The sequence below is a fragment of the Calliphora vicina genome, chromosome 3 (genome assembly GCF_958450345.1).
Source record: "Calliphora vicina chromosome 3, idCalVici1.1, whole genome shotgun sequence".
Classification (NCBI taxonomy): Eukaryota; Metazoa; Arthropoda; class Insecta; order Diptera; family Calliphoridae; genus Calliphora; species Calliphora vicina.
In genome coordinates, this window is record NC_088782.1 from 12,251,710 (window position 1) to 12,275,613 (window position 23,904).

General features: G+C 29.3%; 2 protein-coding genes across 6 annotated transcripts in view; both read left to right on the forward strand.

Moving 5' to 3' along the window:
• The window catches only part of LOC135955791 (translational regulator orb2-like), an 80,311-nt gene extending 59,373 nt beyond the window's left edge, over positions 1 to 20,938 (forward strand). For all 5 annotated transcript variants that reach the window (XM_065506155.1, XM_065506156.1, XM_065506152.1 and 2 more), the window contains 14 exons: positions 12,211 to 12,419; positions 12,614 to 13,776; positions 13,839 to 13,920; positions 14,620 to 14,782; positions 14,849 to 15,092; positions 15,161 to 15,279; positions 15,338 to 15,473; positions 16,089 to 16,184; positions 16,255 to 16,410; positions 18,316 to 18,387; positions 18,882 to 19,070; positions 19,149 to 19,603; positions 19,669 to 19,881; positions 19,954 to 20,938. In XM_065506155.1, the coding sequence (XP_065362227.1) occupies positions 12,211 to 12,419; positions 12,614 to 13,776; positions 13,839 to 13,920; positions 14,620 to 14,782; positions 14,849 to 15,092; positions 15,161 to 15,279; positions 15,338 to 15,473; positions 16,089 to 16,184; positions 16,255 to 16,410; positions 18,316 to 18,387; positions 18,882 to 19,070; positions 19,149 to 19,603; positions 19,669 to 19,881; positions 19,954 to 20,143 (3,487 nt within the window). In that variant the 3' untranslated portion in view covers positions 20,144 to 20,938. The remainder of the gene's footprint in view (positions 1 to 12,210; positions 12,420 to 12,613; positions 13,777 to 13,838; positions 13,921 to 14,619; positions 14,783 to 14,848; positions 15,093 to 15,160; positions 15,280 to 15,337; positions 15,474 to 16,088; positions 16,185 to 16,254; positions 16,411 to 18,315; positions 18,388 to 18,881; positions 19,071 to 19,148; positions 19,604 to 19,668; positions 19,882 to 19,953) is intronic.
• Positions 20,939 to 22,550: 1,612 nt separating this feature from the next.
• Positions 22,551 to 23,279, forward strand: LOC135955262 (uncharacterized). The gene is made up of 2 exons (XM_065505597.1): positions 22,551 to 22,623; positions 22,687 to 23,279. The coding sequence occupies exons 1-2, from the start codon at positions 22,621 to 22,623 to the stop codon at positions 23,137 to 23,139; spliced, it is 456 nt and encodes a 151-aa protein (XP_065361669.1). The 5' UTR covers positions 22,551 to 22,620; the 3' UTR covers positions 23,140 to 23,279.
• Positions 23,280 to 23,904: the final 625 nt, after the last annotated feature.

Genomic DNA, 23,904 nt, shown 5'->3' on the forward strand with positions numbered 1-23,904 from the left:
AGGTAACTGAGAGATAAAAACCTAAGTCTGTTGTCAAAAACCTAATACATGAGAATGTATTGCATATATTTTGATTTTGTATCACTCGTATGTATGAAAAGAGAATAATTTTTTGCTCTCTCCTTCCGTTCTATGCGTTTATTCTATGAGCACAAAGCTAAAAAAGTTATGAAATTAACATTTCATTCGGAATGGTTTCAATTCCGATCGATTTTGTTTTAGCTTATTCAGATTCCATTTGATTTTGTCAATTCCCAATTCGATTATAAATGAATGTTATCAGGCATTGTTTGGATTGGTTTCAATTCCGTTCGATTTCGTTTTAGGTTCTTCAGATTCCGTGTAATTTATTAATTCCAAAAATATATTTAATATTTCCGATTTATATTACAATAAGAGTGAAGTTTTTGGTACAGAAATTAATTAAAAATTTTAGAAAAACAAATAATTAGAAAGAAATATCAATTCCACTTTTAATTAAAACTGAAAGTGGTTACATTCCGAAAGAAATGTTTGTTTTTATTTATGTACATTTTCGATCGAAATGAAATTCTGACTTATGTACATAAATTCAAATAATTTATACTAAATTGTTCTTACATAAGCAATTTCATCTAACCTCAAAAGGACAACACCAAGTTAGATTTCAAATTGAAAATGATTAGAAAAAATAGCTTTATATGAAATAAATTGAAGCCATACAGGCCTATCACAGAATTCCATTCAGAAAAAGTAAAACGAACATTTCTTTCGGAATGAAACCACTTTCAGTTTTAAAAGTGAAATTTGATATTCCTTTGTAATTATTTGTTTTTCAAAATGTTTAGTCAATTTCTGTACCAAAAACTTCACTTTTGTTTTAATATAAATCAGAAATCAGAGTTATTAAATATGTTTTTGGAATTAATAAATTACACGGAATCACAATCATTTATAATCGAAATCGTAGTTTTCCGGTTTAACGACCGTATATTACTTGTTTAGTTTCTGACATAGTCCAGTTTTCAGCATCTCTCCACAAATTGTCTTCACCGATTAATCTTTTTTCATCATTTTTGTTTGAAAAAACCGAGAAAAAAACCTGAGAACTTTCACAGAAATATTTACTATTTTAAACAATTTATGTGATAATATCTAGTCGATTTAACATGGCGTCACTTTAAAATTATAGCTCATAGCCCTAGTTTTAAGGATGATATGTTCTGTTAATCGAGTAGTTTTCAAAAACCTTTAAGTAAAATTTTGGAGCTGTGGAAATCCTAATTTTATAAAAGGTTTGTTTACTCGCAAGTAAAACTTGAATTCGTTTTAAAATCGGAGTACATTAAAGGATTCGGTTTACAGAACATGGCAGATATTCTTTAGTTAAACGTAGATTTAACTTAAAAAGTATAGGCCAGTTAAACCAACAAAAAAAAATTGGAAGGGAATATGCATTCTAGAACACGTTTAAGGGTGAAAATAGGAAATTTTTCTTTAAATTTATTTAGTATACATTTTATGGATTCAGCTTTTGAAAACCAATTATCATTTGCATTTTCATTCTCTTTAAATATATAAATTTTAAATAATAAAAATCTTTCAACTTCAAACTTTTCTGATTCTACTTGCAATAAATCTCTAAACATTACGAGTTTTATATAAAAAACAAACCAATAAGAAAAACTATAAAATGATCTGTAATTTTATTAAAAAAAATAAGACTTAAAACAATATTATTATTAAATAATATACATATTTAATTTATGAAACCAAAACTGTTGTATAAAGAACTAAAATAAAACATTCAAAAAAATATATACGAATTAAATGAAATAAAGGTAGTACAATTAAGGAGTGAGATCGAAAAATTCTTAACATACATATATGTTTATAAAAAAGAAACCACTAAACTTACAGCTTTAATTTTTTTTTTATTTGATTGAAATTATTATTACAATTTACAAAAAAAATTATTTTTATAGTTTTAATCACTAGTGATGAAATTTTGAACCTTTTTCGGAAACCCTTCCATTAACGTTTTTATAGTGCTTTCTGTCACTTTGCTCGAACATGTAGTCCATCTCCGTTTAAAATCTACCACACTTTTGGACACCTTTTTTGTACTCTTCAATTCTCTTTTAACAAGAGCCCAATATCTCTCCACTGGCCTTAGCTCCGGGCAGTTTGGAGGATTTGCCTCTCTTGGTACAAATACCACATTATTGTTCTTGTACCACTCAAGGGCTTGTTTGCCATAGTGACAGGATGCCAAGTCAGGCCAAAAATAAGTGGACACATTATGAAGTCTTATGAATGGAAGCAGCCTTTTTTGTAAACATTCCTTGATGTAAATTTCGGTATTTATAGAGCCCGTTGTAACAAATGAGTGGCTTCTTTTGCCGCAACTGCATATTGCTTGCCATACCAAGAACTTTCTGGGAAATTTTGTCTGCTTTTGGGTCCTAAACTTTTCTTCAACATTCCCTCGAGCATCAGCAACATAAAATTTTTGACCTGGAAGTTGCGAAAAATCTGCCAGAACATACGTTTCGTCATCCATTATGCAGCAAGAATATTTTTTTATAAAACTTGACTTCAATTTCCGTGCTCTGTTTTTGGCCTCTAAATTTTTAGTAGCGTTCCTGTCAGGAACTTTTTGAGCCTTGTATGTTTTTAAACCTGCATTAGCTTTAACTTTTCGTACCAAATAGTCCGAGCACTGAGCTAACCGGGCTGCTTTCCTACCGGATGTGTTGGGAGCTCTTTTGAAAATGCGTTCTATTTTTTTGGCTTTAGAAACATCATGTGGACCATTCCTTCTACCTGAACCAGGTTTTCTATCAACTGACAAGTTCTCCCGGTACTGTTTAATAACATTGGAAACAGTTTGACGGCAGACCTTTGTATGCTTGGCCAACTTTTTGTAAGACCAAGTTGGGTTTTGTTGAAAATATTTAATAATTTCAGTACGCACTTTTTTCTGGTCACTCATTTTAATCAGATTAACAAAAAAATTAATATAATTGACATTACACATAATAACTGACATGTTTTTCAAAGGTAACTTGATCAAAAAAAAATTCAAATAATACTTGGGTTAAAAAATGTAATGAAAAACGTGTGTTAAGAATTTTTCGATCTCACTCCTTATTAGTTTTTTTTAAAAAAAATTAATTATAAACAAACAAAAACTTATAACTTTAATCTAAAGCTTAAACGTTTTTTTAATTAAACAAAAAAAAAATGAATATATATATAAAACGCCTTGAATACTACATAAAAAAATAAAAAAAAAATGACAAAACTTTACTTCAAATAACAAAAATCTTACAAATATTTAATAATTATAATGAAAAAAACAATTGGCTTTTTTAAAAATATAATTATTATAAATAAATAAATAATTAAATAAGAATAAACATACTACATACTTACCTACTTAACGATTTTTATATAACAAATTTGCAGAGAATGTCAAAAGAAATTTTTCGTGAAAAATCTAATCATGAGTTTTAAAAAGCATTTAATTTATCTTGTATCTTAAAAAAAGAAAATAAAAACAAAAAATATTAATAGAAAACCAAAATAATAATAACAAAAACAAATTATTTTTTGAAACTTTTCATAGCACAATTTTTGTATAACATTAATGAATTAATTAATTGAATGATTGATTGATTGATGAAAGTGAACAATTAATTGAAATATTAGTAGCTAGAAAACCTGTTTTAATTAGTGAAATTAATTGGATGATATAACTGTAATAAAAATTTGGTACCTATTGCAAAATATTTATTAAAATGGATTAATAAACAAAAAAAGAAAATAATTAGAAATTAAATCGGTTTAAAGGCAGTTATTTTTATAATCTATACTAAGAATATACATATGTATGTACCGGTAATGTCATGAATAATACAAAATTTAAAAGATTTAAAAATATGTACAATCAATAATGGATTTAGTGTCTTTTAAACTACACTCTCTGCTGATCTATAAAACTTTCCCTATGTGAGTGAAAAAATGTTGTGGGATTTGGCAAAGCAGATCGAAGTCATATGAATAGATCCCTGATCGCCCTCGTGACATAATAAAAACTATATATTATTGTAATTTTAAGTTCTAAGAGAACGATCACTACGTTTGAAATAGTGTGCTGCTCATCATCAAAAGCCGAATTGAGTTGAACTGATAAACGAAAATCAGGGAATGAAAATTAAATTTTTGTTCGGTATCAAAATAATATTCAAATAATACTTGAAATTCAATGAATGCTTTTATACTGAAATTTTTTTGAATTTACTTTCGATATGGCGGATATGGATTTGTCTATTCGACAGTCATCTCGATCGCAATGAGGGTTGTCGGAATATACCAAGAGTTGCAGTACATATGTCATGATTTGTACGAATCCAGGTGGCATTATCGATAATTCTTTAATTTGGAATAGATCATCATAAGATACCGTTTCCACTCTTCTTTCCATATTCGTGATCCCCAGAATTGCAGCACATCTACTTGGGCAAAGAAGTCTAACAAGATCCGATCACGGCAGCATTCTCTATTGGCTTTTAAATAGCCATAGATCATAATGAGATATCGTGTTCCACTCTTATTTTCATATTGCTTGAGTCAACCCATACTTGACTTCTTCAAGGAATGGGCGAGTTTAAGCGAAGGATATCGATATTTCAGTCGATTTCCCATTGAGGTGTTATAAATTCGTATATCGTTAGATTTGAATTGGATATAATTTTCACGCAGTAAAAATTATAAAATGAGGAATGAGTAAGTTCGATTGTTCGATTATCGACATTTTTAAAGATATTTTAAATGATTTGGAGAACAAGTGAAATAAGTTCAAAGAAATCTACCAAGATCCGATCTAGTCGGAATTCTCAATAGTTTTTTAAATAGGAATAGATCATGAAATACTGTGTTCCTCTCTTCTTTCCTTATTGCTTGGGTAACCTGGTCCTGATGAAGTCTAGCAAGATCCGATCTGTTCGGCATTCTCGATAGATTTTTAAATTGTTAAACTCTTTTTATACCCTACACCACCATAGTGGGGAGGGTATTATGCGTTTGTGCAGATGTTTGTAACGCCCAAAAATATTAGTCTAACAGCTTAAAGTATACCGATCGACTTAGAATCACTTTCTGAGTCGATTAAACAATGTCCGTCTGGTTGGCTGGCTGGCTGGTTGTCCATGTAAACCTTGTGCGCAGAGTACAGGTCGCAATTTTGAAGATATTTCGATCAAATTTGGTACATAATATTTTTTCGGCCCAAGGACCAAGCCTATTGAAACTGGCTGAAATCGGTCCATTATTTCACCTAGCCCCCATACAAATGTCCTTCCGAAATTGGACTTTATCGGTCATAAATGTTTAATTTATAAATGTATCTCCACAAATTGCGCTCCAAATAAGTTTTATATATACAAAATTAATGTCACCAAATTTTGTTACGATCGGTCCATAATTAGTCATAGCTCCCATATAGACCCGCTTCCGAAAATCACTTTAACGTGCATAAATCGCTTAAAAATATTGGTATACACACAATTCAACATAGTAAACTTTCATATAGAAATAAATCACACGACCTAATTTCATGGTGATCGGTCCATAATTGGTCATAGCCCCCATATAAGGCCCACTTCCGAAAATCACTCAAAAATATAAATTATTGAAATTTTAAAAGAAAAATGTTTTTGCTCTTTTACTTAGTGTAATTTCTTACTTGTTTTTCCATGAAAACATATCTAATTCAATAAATTGGCGAGTTTCGGGGTAGTATTTTGAAATTTAAGTCAATTGATCATAAAGATGTCAATGTCATTCATCAATCACGTGATTAGGATTGTAGTTGTCTTCTTTCCACACTGTTTGTGCTTATTTGGTTGCTTCAAAGTATTGGCAAATTAAAGAGGAGGATATCGGGATTTGAGTCGATTGACCATAGAGGTGGGGTTCACTACTTGGCTGCTTCAATCAATTGGCGAGTTTCAGAGGAGGATATCGAGATTTAATTTGATTGTCCATTCATTCACTAATTCAATTGACCCCTCAATGAATTAGTGATTCGAAATGGTCGAGTTTCAGAGGAGGATATCGAGATTTAAGACGATTGCACATCTCTATGCATTCGTAAATCAGTAGATTTGGATTGTATACAATAATTTTATCATATTCATGTAGAAAAAAAATTTGTATTCCCATTTTTTGAGCTTGAATGTTCCTCTATTCCTTCAGGAACCTTCAAAAGTTCAACTGGAAACGTTAGCTTTTCAGTGTAAATCAAAGTTTATTCATAATATTTAAAATGATTTCCAGAAAAAGTGAAATGTTCAAAAAAAAAATAACAATATTTTAAAAAAATGTTAGCGAAATAAGTCTTTCAAAGGATGCGCAAAACTTAGTATATATTTCATATAGATAAAAAATACTTAAAAAATCGTTGGTAGTGGGTTTCAATTATATTTCAACCATTTGTGCTAAATTTTGATGGTTTTCAATAGTGTCATTCTAGAACGTACACGTATCTGATATATTGATCCGGATCTGGGATCCCTAAGATATCTGGGACCTTCTCAAAGCTGATTTCAACATATAGATAGGCGGACATCACTATCTATATCAATTTCTTAATGCTATTGATATAAAGTGTACTACAATAACAATTCAATTGCATGGTACTGGAATCAAGGCTTGAATTACACATGTTTTCAACTTGAATTCCAGTAAAAATTTGAATAAGCAGTTTTAGCTTTTCATTTTAATGTACGAGTACTTAAAAAATCATGACAAGATCAATTTCTTTCAAATACTTTTAATTTTGTTTGTAGGGTAAATTAAAACTCCATGTTTAGTACTTGTACATTATGTATGATTTAGTAGAGACAGCACAGAAGTATCTAGAAACTTCTAAATTTCTTAGTATAGACTATAAAATGTATCAAATATATTTTTTTAAATTAAAAAAAGTGAAACCGAATACGCAAAACAAAATATATATAATATTGTAATATTCTTCAAGTAGTACCTTAACTAAAAGAATTTTTGTTAACCTTAATGCCCATTTTTAAATAAACATAATAAAATAAATAATTAAATAAATAAAACATAAAACACATCCTTCCATATAAAAAGAAATACGGTAATTTAACAAAAAAAAAGAAACTCCCTTAAATAAATGATTCCTTTAGCAAAATATTTATAATTACAAACCAAAAAGAAATAAATAAATAAAAACAAGAAATACTTTATCATAATAATTATTATAATTATAATTATTAGAACATACAATTTAGGTATAATATTTTTTCATATGAATTTTTTTTATATACAATAAGTATAAAGAAAATATTTTATAAAACAAAAATCATTTATTTATAAAACTTTTTTTTTTAGTTATTTTTACATAAAAAAAAAACCAAAACAAAAACGAATATATATTTAAAATAAATTTTGTAGTTTCTTTTTTTCTATTTTTTAAACAACAAAATATAGCATAGTTAAAAAAAAGAAAGTTTACATACAATTATTAAAACTAATAATATATATAAAAACAAATATATAAACAAAAACCCTTAAACAATTACAACAGCAATTTAAAACAAAAAAATATATAAATATTTCTACCCCCAAAACTTAAAATAAACCAAAAATTTAATAAACAGTTTTTGCTAAAAGAAAGAAAAAAAACTAAAATTATTAATAAATTATAAAAATTAAAAACAAAAAAAACATGAAATAGTTGAAACAAATTATTATTTACTACTCCAAAGAATAAAAAGTTTTAAAAACTAAATATATCAGTATAAAAACCAAATAAAGTGAAATATTAATACAAATTAATTAAAAACAAACAAAAAAAAAATAATTAATGAAAATCAAATAATAAAAATTAGTTGCAAACTTTTATCGACATTATATTTCCAAATACAAACAAAAAAATACAGTTTAAACAAATAAAACAAAATGTATTATTAATATAACAAAAAGAAATAAAAGAAAACTTGAAAACTTTTGGTGCATCAAAATAAATACAGATGGAAAGGAATGAAATTATATATTAATAAAATTATAATATTACAACAAAAAAATAAATAAATAAAAAACAAAAATAATACAATTCACTTAATAAATACATTTTTTCTGAATAAATATTTAAATGAGTTTTCTTTTTTAATCTAAATCAGTAAATGTGTGCAAAAAAAAAAAACTTCACACTAGAAAAACACGGAAATTTTATAAAATTCGTTGTTAAAAATTAATAAGCTTCTCTTGTTCTCTTGTTAGAGAACTGAAAACGCATCGTTGTCATATTGACAATACTTGTTGTCATATTGACACTTTTGTTATATTAACAACATATTGAATTTCAGCATTTTCTAATTATAATTTAGAAAATTCCAATTAAATTACCATTTATATTTCAGAATTTTCTTATTGTATTTCAGAATATTCCAATTATATTTCAGAAGTTTCCATTACTATTGCTATTAATATTTTCTGAAATGCAAATGGAAATTTCTGAAATACAATTGAGAAATTCTAAAATAAAATTGGAAAATTCGGAAATACAATAGAAAAAATTTTGAAATACAATGAGAAATTTCTGAAATACAAATGCACAATTCTGAAATATAATTTTAATATTCTTAAATTCAATTGGAAATTTCTGAAATAGAAACTTTTGAAATGCAGTTTATAAAATCAGTTGTTAAAAATTAATAAATATATTTGAATTAAGGTATTTATAGACGGCAATACTAGTATTAATATTTGTCAAAAACTCAAGTATCATAATACAATATCATCGTCTAAACAAAATTTGTATTAGATTTTCAAAAAATACAAATGATTTTTTTGATTTGTGATACATTTATTTTCATATGTATCGGGTATGTATTTATAAAAACAAATAAGGCAAATAAAAATGTCAAGAAAATTTAAAATAAAAATAAAATTTTCAGAAAAATATCCATCAACAAAGAAATAAAATATTTGTAATACTATCATGTAAACAATAAATGTTTTTTCGAAACGATTTTTTGAAATACCGACTGATTTTAATAATATTTTAAATTTGAAAAGTGTTAATACTCAGTATTGCCGTCTATAAATACCTTTAGTAATAGATTTGAATTAAAGAAAATTTTAATAATTCAACATACATATTTTATTATGCTATTACACCGTCCGAAAAATAAAGAAAAAATCCGTTAGACACGAACCGGATGATATACGTCTGAAACTATAAATTTAATGGTGAAAAACTGTGTTTTTAGTTTTTCATTTCGTGATCCTGTGTCCTTTTTTAAGGACTTCAAAGAAGTACATTTTTCATAAAATATTTAAAAATACTCCTGCTATTTCAACAATGACAAATTGTATGTCAAAAGAACAAGAAGAGTTGTAAAATATTTTGCATTATCTTTATTTTATCCTGAAAGCATCAAAAGATGTCAAAAATGTCCCTTAAAATGTTTATCCTTTAAGATTGCTAATAAATATACAAAAAAGTTTTATTAATAAAAGTGCATATTTATAAACTACACCAGCATAGTGGGGGAGGTATAATGGATTAGGGCTGTTGTTTGCAACACACAAAAATATTGTCCCAACACCCAACTTAAAGTATACCAATCTGCTCAGGATCACTTTCTGAGTCGACTAAGCGATGTCCGTCCATCCATGTAAACCTTGTAATCAAACTGGTTTAAAGATAATTCGACAAAATTTGGCACAAACCTTTATATTGCCCCAAGGACAAATGCTATTGAATTTGGTTTGAATCAGCCCATTATTTATCCTAGCCCCCATACAATTGGCCTATTTGAAAATAGTTAAGCTCTCATAAATATCTTAATTATAAACATATTCAAACCAAATTCAGCTCAATTAAGTTTTATGTAAGCCGAACTCTCACGACCAAATTTCGTGACGATCGGTCAACAATATTCCATAGCTCCCATATAAGCAACATTCTCGAAAATGTCATTAATATACATAAATCTCTGAAATATGTCAGTATCCAAACAAAATTCAACACAAATACACAGAGAAAACAGATTCATAGTCACAACCGAATTTGGCGCCAATCGAATTTTGTCGGTTGCATGTACTATCGATTGAATTCGATTGCAGTGACTGAATTTACGATACACACAACTGTTTTAAAAATGAATTCGGTGAGTAGCACCAATACTATTAGTTGGAGCAATTAAATACAATTTTTGGTGGTTTTTCTCTTATTATATTCAAAATAATTTATTGTTCTTTTAATTTTACAATATTTAAAATATATGTATATACATAATCAAAACTGATTGAACAAAATACTGTTGAATGAAGACAAAAATGTTTTTCTTATGTAGAAGTTATATATTTTAAATCTGATGTAACTCTCGTATCTGCATTTTGGTGGTTTGCTTCATTGTTTTTGGTTTGACGTAAAAAAATGGAGACATTTCATCCGTCGTGTCATTGCACATCACACCAAGGTTAAATCGAATCAAAAATTACTGGCAGGAGCATAGCAACGATTTATTAATAACAAATTGAAGTATTCGGTTGGTCATAATCATGTTGGTTCTAATAGTGGATGCAGAAGCAGATACAATTAAATAATTGTTGTAAGGATGCCTATAATAAAAAACTGTCGTTAGTGCATCAACAAATCTTTATCTAATATGTACTTACATGCAAAACAAACATATTTACACAAAATTTGTAGATATACAAATATTTATGAATTTATAGTCCACAGAAAAGCGTAACTTGCAATTTTATAGTCATTATCCAAAATATATTTTGTATAATCCGTATATGTTCCTTCAAATATTTTATATTTTATTACATTAAAATTTTTTAAAGGAAAATGTCAAAAAATCTAAAATTGCTATTGATAGAGAACACCGAATTGAAATTATTATAACTGAAAACTTTAAATAAAATTTAGTACAGACACAAACCAAATTCAATTAACCAGTTTTACGGTTGTTGGCACCGCAATTCGATTGTGATTGTGGTTTTACAATTCTAACTATAAGAAATCTATTAGGAATATAGAATATCTATAACTGCAATATTATTTCTGTCTTACTTATTAAATATTTATAATCAGAACTGAATTCCAATCGATTTGTTTTCTGTGTGTATGTTTCATATATTCACAATTCATCACACCAAATTTTGTGACGATTAGTCCATAATTAGTCATAGCTCCCATATAAGGCCCACTACCGAAAATGTATGTATTCAAATAAGATTCAACACAAATAAGTTTCATATCAAAAGAAAACTCTTTATAATCATATACCCGGTGTACGGTATCATAAGGTCGGGTCCGACTATAGCATTTTTTAAAATATAAAAAATCAAATAATTCATTATTGGAATTCTAAAAGGATATTCAAGGATAAAAATTTGAAAGGACATTTTTGACATCTTTTGATCCTTACAGGATAAAATAAAAATAATACGAAATATTTTACAACTCTTCTTGATCATTTGACACCAAATTTGACATAGTAAGATGATCAGAAGTATTTTGAAACATTTTTTTAAAAATGTATTGTTAAAATTTGTCCTTTTAAAAGGAAACAGGATCACGAAATTAAAAACTGAAAACGCATTTTTTCTCCATTTAATTTATTGTTTCAGACATATCATCCGGTTCGTGTCTAATATTGAGTGTCTTACGGCGATAGCAATGGATTCAATTAAATAAGGAATTAATTATATAAAGCATAAATTCTTAAAGGAATGAATTCCGTACGTTTGGAGTAATAAAAATTAAGACAACGAATTAATTAGTGCTGAATGGTTTAATGGGATTGATATGTTGATTTCGAAAATTGAGTTATGAATTAATTCATCACACCTTTGATGAAGTCAATCGTTTTGAATTCGATGGATTTTCATCACATACATACTTGCTAATCTGAGCTTATTTAGCTTTAGTGTACTAAAATTATGTTTTTGAGTTATATGTACTTCGTAATATCAAACTAACTCTGATACTGACGATTTGGAATAAAAACTTACCGCCTTGTAATATAATTAAATTAAAATACCAGACCCTTAATTTGCGAAATTTTTCTATTTTATTGCTATTTAAAACAAATAGTTTTTAATATACATACATATAATTTTCTTTTTGTTATTTTAATTATCTCTTGTGTTAAACCATTTCACTCTTTTTCCCCACCACAGATCTGGCAGTATTGAGGGCATCTCACCGACATCGGTTGGTCCTAACCTAATAGCCGCTTTATCGAGCAGTGATGCCACTTCGATTGGTACATGGCGCATGATAAAAGGTAAAGTTTCACAAACAATTGAAGATATAAAATCATCTAAAGGTAGTACAACAAATATTACTACATTACAACCCCAATCATATCCAACTATTATAATCAAAGGTAAATATTTCAAAATTCATTACAATTATGATTTCGTTTTTTTGTTAACAATTTTTATATTTAATTTGATTATTAAAATAAATTAATAATAGTAATAATTATAATAATAATAAGAATGAATATACAAAAAACAAAATCAAAACATTTTGAATATCTAACAATACAAATTCAACCCCAAACTTATCATGTCTTAGGAGGTGAACCACAGCCATTTACAGGCTTTGAATACGATTCGGATCAGGAAACAAAAACCTCTTTAAGTGAAGATTTATCAGTGGAACAGGACAGACGCAGCTCGGGTGGCAGTGCCAAACATAAAAGATCTAGTAAATTGGAAGACTCTGATTCGGAATTTGAAAATGAAATATTGCTAGAAGGTGACTCTGAACATTCACGTTTACGACGTGGCTTTGCCCATCTCAAGTCGAAAGTCAAGGCCAAACACGCAGCTCATCAAGCACAAAAAGCTACACTCTCTACCGCATCAGTTTCCACACCAGCCAGCCATTCGGCCATAGCAGCGGTTAAGAAGGATACCAGTCCTAGTAGAAGTACCGGTTCATCGTCCTCATCGGCTTCTTTGAGAGGCAACTTTTTGAGAAGACGCCGTAATAAGGGTGTAGAAACAGCCGAACTGGCCTCACCCACCAATATGGCATCGGCTTTAGCGGCCACCGTGGCAGCTAGTGGTGAAATGGCCGCCGTAGTGCCAGTAGTGGTAAGTGGCAAACCGGCCAAGAAAACCAAGGGCGTTACAGTGGGTAAAAAGGATATTGAAATTGAATCCGGTGTAGAGATGTTAGAGGATATGATACCGCCACCCGTTCCACCCACTGAAGATACTTCACCCGATTCCATACCACCAAAACGTGATGAATTAGATTTGCCCTTGCAAACCGATAACCTTAACACTCCTTCCTACAAGGACTACACTCTGAAAAGTATTAAAATGCTGTATGAATGCAATGATCCTACAAATACGACTCCCAACGAGTCTCGTCTATCCTCGGATAGTGCTGCTTCCATTACCCAGGCAAATCCAACTGACAATAAACATTCCTTTTGGGACTATTGGTATCAACTTGTTAAGCATGCCAAATATTTACCTTGTATCTCTATTATGGGTTTGATAACGATTTTCATTTTACCCTTAAATGATTTTATACGCGGTGTTTTAACTTGTTTGCTCGGCATAACAATTGTTGATGGTCTGTGGAATTTCATACAAACGATTATTGAACGTTATGCGATACATTTTAAGCCGGAAAAAACTACGTTCCATATACCCGACTATAGTAAAATGACAATATGTGAAGTGCCGGCGGTAAAGGAGTATAAAACTGTTAAATCGTATGGGGTAAGTTTAGTTTAATTGTCGGAGGAATTTTAATAATTTATTTTAATTTTTTTTATTTTTAGGGTTGGATGAATGAGATTGATAGTTATGATCCAAATACATTCAGTATTAACATGGCTAGATCGGTTTATATTAAACTGGAGGGTAAGTTGATATATAATTCTGCATTTATACATTGCAATTGAAAAATGTTTTCCAATGGATTTCTAAACGAAATGGTATGTTGGATTTGAGGGCCTCTGAGATTTGCGACTTATTCGCATAGACTTTCCACTTAAAAAACGCCCACAAGAAAAAGCCAAACGGGGTCAAATCGTACGATATTGGTGGTCAGTTCACATCATCTCCACGAGAGATGAACATGACCTCAAATCGCTCGTGCAGGATGTCCAATGGGGCATAAGCTGTGTGGCACGTACCGCCTCCCTGTTGAAACCACATGTCGTTGGTATCTATTTCATCGAATTCAGGCCAAAATCGTTCTCAAAGAAATATGGACCGATGACGCCAACAGCCCAAAATTCACACCAAAAAGTATCTTTTTTGGTGGCTCTTGGATCTCATGTGAATTGGTATAGTCCTAAATTCGACAATCCGCAAAATGAGCGAAGCTCGAGGAACATTTCCGAACAAAACACCCATTTTGATAAAACAATTTTATCATTTGCGTGTATTGTCAAAACAAACTGAATAAATGACAGTCAATTTGGCAGATGTAGCTTCAACAATATGGCCGCCATCAACTGTCAAAGTTCGGAAGTCCCTATTGGAAGATCCTTTACATTTAATTTTTTCTGTAATTCATATATTAATTTATAAAATTGTTTTGTTTAATTTCAACAGGTACAGTATTACATATATCCACTACAAATGCTCGCATACCCAAACGTGTCATGTGGAATGAATTGCCCATAAATCGTAAAACTATTATATTCACCACACATCGTAGTTACGATTTACTAGGCTGTCGTATTGAATTATTGCCTATTGGCCTGGCTAGAAAAAGGTAAATTGCATAAAATCTTATAATATCCTTGGAATTAATCTCACATTTCTAAAATTCACTTTAAAGACACTTTAATCGCAAATATCCCATACAACTCATAATAAAAGATGGTAAAATGGCCCCAGCAGCCGATGATGACGATGTCGACACCAAACCTTTAAGACGTAGATTTAGCCGACATCGCAGCAAGCGTGAAAAGCCAGAGACACGTGAATTATCGGAAAATAGCAACAAATTAAATGAAACAGAAACGCAAACACAAGAATCTGGTGGGGAAATGGATTTTGGAGCCACTATTTTGAATGCAGATGTAGGTTGAAATTACAACATACAAAAATATTGATTTAACCAAACATTTTATTAAACAAATTCCAACAGTTGCAGAAATTGCAAGATGACGTAAATCCTGATGAGGATTTAAACAATATAACCGTACCATGTGGTGATGAAGTTCGTATATTATTATTTGCCAGAAGTGCCAGGGAAAAAGAAGATTGGTAATTAAATTCTGTTAACTGTAATTAAGAGTCTTCTAATAATGTTTTCAACTTCTAGGTATAGACGTTTTGTAGCTGGTAGCACAGGTGATGTCCATGATCAAGATTTACATTTGAGTAATGTAAAACTAATTAATTCTAAGGATTTACAAGCTGCTGCTACTAAAGCGGCTCAATTAATAACTAATCCTAAGGTTTGTTTGATTTTTTATAAGCGGAATTCACTTTTCATAACAAGTTTCTAAAAAAAGCTAGAGTTTGCAAGTTTACAGCCACAAAATATAAGAAACTGTATGTACTCGGGCAAATTTTCAAAATGAAAAATCATTGCAAATTGTAACAACCCTAGTTTGCGAATTCAATTCGAAAGAAAGGATGTTCGAAATACAATGTAATAAACATACAAATTCGAACGATTTTCTTTTCGAAATAAATTACCCAATAAACCCCAGGTCTTGTTAATATATCACAGCCTAGTAAACATGCGGAGTTGCATGATACAATTTAAATAATATGGTTGTTACAGTTTGTTGTAAGGCGAATTTGAAAATGCTCTTTTGTTAATCTTGCAAATATACTAAAGCCTCTGATACACGGTTGTCAGATGTTACAATGTTGTCAGAAAAATGTTCAATAAATGGTTAACGACCATATGTTTCAACATAAGATCACATGGTTGTGGTAACCATTTTGTGAGCATTTTTCTGACAATGTTGTAAAATCTGACAACCGTGTATAAGTAGCTTAAGAAGCGTGACTTCCTCTATTATTTTAATTTGTTTGCTTTAATTTTATTCTTATTTAAACAGCCTAAAGATAATGTTGTTACTGGTTCTGGCAAATCTTCGATGTCTGAGCAACAAAGAGAATCGGCCTCATCCATTAATTTTGAAGATTTAGTTGATGTAAGTTTAAGTGATTGTATTTCACTTCCATTTAATTTAACATAATTTATGTCTTGTTCGGAATTTTAAGCTTTCTCCTGCTGTTACTGAAAAAGAGGAACAGGAACGTGATGATGAATCTATAGAATTTATGCCAGATGATGCTGAAACTATTGAAGGTCTTTTAATGTTAGCCAGTGCTGCACGTAATGACGCCAATTATATTAAATTTATGGCTTTATATCAGGTATGTCATTAACAATTACAATTTGATTTTCACAAAGTTTTCAGTTTGATCACCAGTTTTTATGCACAAATTAGTTTATTTCTTTTATTGCTCTGTTCACGTACACTTTCTTCAAATTGCAATAAATTTTTTGGTTTTTCTGCGTAATACTGAATCTGTAATTCTAACTAGTACGGCATCTGAGAGCATTTATACGATTTTATTGTTATTTTATATTTTAAAGGTTTATAAAACAAGAGTTCGATACAAAATTTGTTTTATAAATTACAGTTATTAATAAATTTTAAAATTTATTATATATATCGAGATAAATCATTGCTATATATTTAAATTTAGTTTGTTTTTAATAACAACATTTAAAATCCATCAATTTTCTCTATATATAAACCGCCTTTTCCAAACCAACCTCAGCAGCGCAAGTTGGATTTTTTTATAATTTTGAGATCAACATTTTTAAAAGGAAATAATATTGGTATTTAAATCATTTGTATGGTTTTTTCCTAATGAGTTAAAAGACAACTAAAGAGGAATACATTTTTAGATTGATAATAGTATTGTCGAATGGGGCACGGTCTGGACTATAAAGCGGGTGAAGCAAAACAACCCATACTTTTTAACATGTAGAATATTACGGTTTCATATCTGGCTGCAAATTCTGGGCGTAATGTTCTGGTCAATTTCAGCAGCTCATAATAGACAGTACCCTTTTGCTGCCACCAAATACAGAGCATTACCTTAGCACCATGGCTGGTTTCACCTGGCTTCACATACGATTTCTTACGCTTCGGGTTATCGTAATGAATGCATTCTTTCAAGGTCTCCTACCTTCAATTCGTATGGTACCAAATTTCCCTGCTTTTGGATAAATACTGCTGCTTGCAAACGTTTTGAAATTGCTGATTTTGCAAGCTTTTGTTGAGTTTGACAATAATCTTCATGGAGTAATGCCTCCAATTCATGGTTTTCAAACTTTTTTGGCTGGGCTGGGCGAGCTTTGTCTTCCGTGTCAAAAACACCACTTTTCCCTAAATATTCTTTCTTGATCAGAAATGTTTGGTATTGAAAATTCGTAAAATCAGTCTAGTAGAACCATAGTTATGAACATAAATGCTAGACAAAAATGTTTTCCTTTTATAAAGGTGAAATTTAAATTAACCAAAACTAAAAATTTGGGGAGAACCAGACAAATATTTTAATACAAAATGCATAGCAATTGGTAGTTGTGGGTATATAAGATACTTGTTATACCCTACACCATGAGTGACAAAGGTAAAAATAAGTTTGTCATTCTGTTTGTAATTTCTACATTTTTCATTTGCGACCCCACAAAGTAAATATATTCTGGATCGTTATATATAGCGGAGTCGATATAGCCCTGTCCGTCTGTATGTTGAAATCAACTTTCCATAGCTCAAAAATAACATACATACATGATTCATACATCAATATATCGGGAATTCTTCCGGCCTGGTTGCTATTTAAAATCGGCCCATAAATGGCTGAGATATTGAAAGATATTTCAAACTCCATTGCATCGATGTATATATAGTAATTTGGACCTACAATGAATCAAAATCAAGAAAATTATTTTGTAACCCGAATTTTTTTTTTTACCAAATAAATTTTTTGTCTAAATTTTTTTTTCAAAAAATTGAAAAAAAAAAATTGAAAAAACAATTTCAAAAAAAAAAAAAAAAAAAAAAATTTTAAAAAACTTAAAATTAATTAAAAAAAAATTTTGAAAAAAAAATTAAATTTTGTTTACCTAAAAATATTTAAAATTTGAATTTTAAAGAATAATTCGGTGAAGGTTATATAAGATTCCTCACAACGGAATATAGCTCTCTTACTTATTTTTAAGTTAAATTTGTATTATTTTGTTTTTATTTTCTTAATTTTTTTTAGAAAGCTTGTAGACAATCAAAGATTCCAGTTTATAAAGGACAAATAATTCATGATCCTCTAGACAAGAAAAGCGTATGTTTTAAATTTTATTATTTTTTATAATTTAACCATTACTAACATCAAGTAAAATAAGTTTAAATCAAACACCCGTATTCTTAACTGAATGACAGAGACAAAATTATAGCAAAACTGAAAACTTTTGAATGAACATTTTTAATAAAAACATTTGTTTATAATTTTGTCATTGTCATAAAGTTTTGAATATGGATGGATATGTAAATAAACCTTCATGTGCAGTAAATCGTAATTGATGGAAGTAATATTTGGACAGTTTTTTTCTCCAAATATGATTAAAATATTATTTTTCTTTATTTATTACACCTTATTTATTTAACTTTATTAAAATAATGATTAAAGTTTTTATTTTGTAAATCACTTCCATCTCACTTTAATCATATGTATTTCCATATTAATTTTGGAAAAATTTAAACCTTCACTCTTTTTCGATTTCCCGACCATGGAAAATGTTTTTTAGTTTAAATATAAATTGTATTTTAAAATTTTAGAACAAACGCACAGCTCGCCATGAAAATGAACTTTGGAAGGGCATAGATCAGTCGTTATTCTTGGGCCCATCTGGCAGCGTGGTATGGGCTAACGTTTTAATAGGCCGCCTACTATACAGCACCCTACAAAATGAACAGCTACTGGAAAAAATACAAGACATCTTGCAAAAGAAATTGAATTCCATTAAGGTATGTTATCAATGCAATTAAATGACTGACCACATCGACTAAGCACTATTTAAAAACACATTAATATTGTACTTTTAGCTTCCCAGTTTCATGGAGGATGTGGTCATTAAAAACATCGACCTTGGTAATACACCTCCGCTAATTCATCGTGTTTCACAGCCCATGCTCGATGAACGTGGCATATGGCTAGATATGGATTTGACCTATGAGGGTCATTGTCATATAACGGTTACGACTAAAATGAATTTGTTACGTCTTAAACGTCCAATGCGTAGTAATCCGCTGTTTGTAGATGCAAAACTAGATGCCACCATACCAAATCCGCACCTGGCTGCATCTTTGAAAGATGAACTTTTGGCAGCCAGTAAAGCATCACGAGGTGGTATTAACGAAGCGGAATTATTAATAGAAAGTGCTTTGACAGGTAGTGCTATATTTGACAGTGATGCTGAAAGTACTGGCAGTTCGAGTACTGAATCCGATAGTCCTATTGCTGGTACAATGGGTGAAAATCCGAACAGTGTTAGTGAAGGGTAAGAGAACAAGGAATTTATAATTAAAAAATATGGTTATTTTTAAAACAAATTTTTCATTTTAGCGCCACAAATCCGGGCAATGCCAGACGTATATTCAAATTTGTTGATCGTATTGCAACTTCCAACTTTTTCCAATCAGCTACGGAATTGTCTTTTGTACAAAAAGCCATGGAGAATATGAGTACTACCATAACATTAGGCATAGATTTAAGAGGTTTAGTTTCTCGTGTAACAATAAATATACCTCCACCGCCCTCGGATAGAATATGGCTAGCGTAAGTTTAAATAAATTACTTAATTTAGCTGTAACCACATTTTTAATATATATATTTTTTAAATATTTTTAGTTTTCGTGCTCCACCACGCCTTTGGCTTACGGCTCGGCCCACTGTGGGTGATAAATCGGTTGATTGGAGCATTGTTACCAATGTTATTGAGGGCAAACTATGCGAGGCTGTTAATAAATACTTAGTATATCCCAATATGGTCGATTTGACTGTGCCATTTTTGGGTAAATCTGCAGCTTCCGAATCATAAGAATTAAACAATTTTCTGTATTTATTTATGTTGTTCCATTCTATATGTTTGCCGTCTATTTAAGGACAAAATTTACTATTATTACTATTATTTTTTTTTTTAAAATTATTAAAATATATATACAAACAATATATACAATTTATGTAAATTTCTTTTAACAAATATCAAATGCAAAGAAATTGTTAACGTATTTTTCTAACTAATACTCTCTAAAAAACCAAAATGGACAAAACAAAAAATAGTTAAACTATTTTACAATTTTATTCCTTAAATATTCCCATTTTAAGTATTAAACTAATAACTATTATAATATTTATATTTATCGCAGACAACAGAAAAGACAGAATAGAAATTATAAATTACTACTATTATTTAAACAAAAAATAAAATAAATAAACAGTACACTTCTACATATATATTTTTTTATACAATTATAATATTATAATTAACTATATCATTTTATTTTATATTTTATATATAATATAAAGAAAACAATTTATTTATACTTATTATTATCAGTTTTTTTATACCAATTACTCTTATAATTATATATTTTTCTAACATTTTTAGTTTATAATTTTTCTTCATTTAAACAATGATAGTGATAACGTTTTTTGTATCTGATACACTCTCTATACTCAAAATTGATTTTTTTTGTGTTTTTTTTTTTATTTGCCAGCGGCTTTATTGAAATAAACTTAATGTATTCCTATTGATATCATTTTTAAGAAAACAACTTATTCTTGTTTAAGATTATTTAAAATATTAAATAAAAAAAAAACAATTAAAATTAAACTTATTGTACGTTTTTGTTAATATGGAAGCTTTCAAAAGTATAAGATTCGAATACTACAGACTATTGTTCCTTATTTCCAGGACTTTTGCCATTCCCGGGAATACTAAATTAGGCCAAAAACTGCAAAAACTAGTCTCTAAATATAAATGGGCGTGGCAAGGGGCGAACAATTTCTGAATGATTTCAAAAACCCACTAATATTTATGTAATTCTTTCTTTTTGTACAATTCTGTTCTCCTATTACTTTAACAAAATGTTGGAGGTTTTCAATTTTGAGTGAATCCCCCAGCAAACCAGCAATCAAATAACCTAACAAATGTTCCGCAAACCGTAAACATTTTAAGCGAAATATAGTGGATATTTCAAAGTAGGCGGGGCAGTGGGCGTAAATTATTTGAACGAATTCCTAATCAGTAGTCCAGCACAACCAAAATCCCAGATAGTTACTAAGAAATGAAACATCAAAAGTAATATTTATTTAATTTACTTTTTCCTATTACTTTAATTAAAATGTTTTTCTTTCTTTAATGTCATTGAAGCCATCAAACTAATAAATAGTATGGGTAATATCTCAAGAAGTAGTAGCAGTATTTTAATGAGACTTGATCGGGTGATACAGAAAGAGATACACAATGTTCTCATTGACCAAGAAATTTTTAATTGCTTATAAGGTTTTGAAGTAAAATACAGTTGATTTTTAAAGTGGTTTCCGCAAATCACCAATTTTTATTTAAAAAATTCATTTTCCTAAATATGATGCTTCAAAAATAGTATTAATTTTTGAAGCTTAAACGAGCTCGGTTTGATTATACAATGAGTTCCTGGGTATTTCATATAAAGATTTCTGTCGAAGCTACTGAGAACATTTTGTATGTCACTGGGCCAAGCAAACTAATTCTTAATAAAATGTTCAATATCAAATTAAATTTTTTCCATATTCATAGGCTTCAAACGTATTAGATTCATTACTTTGAGAATTCGTTCTCTGTTGAATCATTCAAATTTTCTTTGATTCAAATCCATTACCAAATAGCTTAATAGAAATTAATTCAAATCTATTACAAATAGGCCATGGACATTTTTGTTTAATTCATTTTCAGAACATTTTAGTGAAGTAAACTCCGAGCTGCTTCAATGAGAACAAGAAAGATAAAGATTTCTTGTGCGTTGACTTAGAAACAAATGATCTTCATGAGATACTGATGAACTGTTTGACTTATGGGACATTAAATTGGAACGAGTGGACCAATAGATATAAGTGTGTTGGATTTTTATCAGACCCTTTATAATTTAAATAAAAAATTTGTATTTATGTCGTTTAATATGAATTTGAACCTTAATAATCCTATCAAATTAAAAAATGATTGTAACACAGCTTCGATACATATTTAATGTATTACTAATACCATATAAGTCAACGTTTTTTATTAACTTAATTTCTTATTAAGATAAAATTTGTTAAAAATCTTTATTTTTTAAATTATTTGTATTTCTCTTTAATGAACTTACAAAATCACTTGCTTACTTTAAGAATTACCAATCGAAAATTTATAATCAATTTCATTTCCTGTTAAATGCAAATTTTAAGATAAGTATTAAAACAAACCAAATATATTTTGTATATAAATTCGTGTCATTTTAAACAAATCAGCACAACATTGGACACATCCACTAAATAAACATGGTAAATTTTTAACTCAAAATAAATACTTCTATATATTTATTATTAAATTGAATTTTGTTGCAGCATTTCTTACAACTTTTTTTAATTGCTTCCGCCCTCTCGCTTATATCCTGGGCATCCTCGGAGGCCATTATTACTCGTGAATATCTGCCACCTGCAAGCTCTCCAAGATTTTTACACACGTCCATCTACCCAGCATATTTTAAACCATCTTACCATAATCAATATCAACAACACCAACAATATTATCCTCAATACAATACTGGTTATTATCCTCAGTACTCCAGTGGTGTCTTAGGTGGCGGCCACTATCAGCAGGGTATTGGCAATGGTCTCTTAGGTGGCGGCCACTATCAACAGGGTATTGGCAGTTCTCTGGGCGTAGGCGGTGGTGGCTATTATCCTAATGTGAATTTGGCCTTAATTAACGGTCAAAAACCCAAACCAAAAATAGATGTCATTGAAACTGTCTACGATGACAACAATGGTGGTTATGTTTATGGTAAAAAGAAGTAATTGACAAATTGAACAAAATGGATTTGAAGTAAAGTGAATATGGATTTTGATAACTGGTTGGCTTATTTTTAATAAAATATAATAATAGTTTTAAGTTTTTGCAATTGAAAAAATATAATAAAGGAAATGCTCTAAAATAATTTGTATTAATTTGGTATTATTCTAAGAATTGATTATACAAATTTTATTAGTAAATTTTTATTACTTCATGGCTAATGACTATATATTAGCCCTTTTCGTACTTACCTCAACAATGATTGATAACAAAGTTATATTTAATCCTAAAAAAGACAAGTCTTCGCACGCTAGGCCAATGAATTGTATATCATTTTTATTCCATAAAACCTTTCATTACAAAACAAATTCCTTAGATTCGTTCAAAACCTTTTATTTAAAAAGATTTTACTCATTGTTTGAATAGTTTAAATTCAAATCTAATCCAAATTGAATGAAAATACAATAATTTAGTTTGAGCAGTCATAAATTTGTTTTTATTATTCGGCAATCCTCATAAAATTTTGGACAAATTAGTTCTAAGTACCCTGAAATTATACAGTAATGTATGGCGAAAACCGGACAAAATGTGTCCTAGTCCACATACAAGGATTTGAATATTGAATAATATTGAATATTGAATAATTGTCTTATAATAATAAACAAGTTGTATATAAACCTAAATCATTGTATCAAATTTTGTTAGGATCGGTCCTTATATCAGAAAAATATTTCATGGTCACATATTAGTGGTGGGTATACAAGATTAGG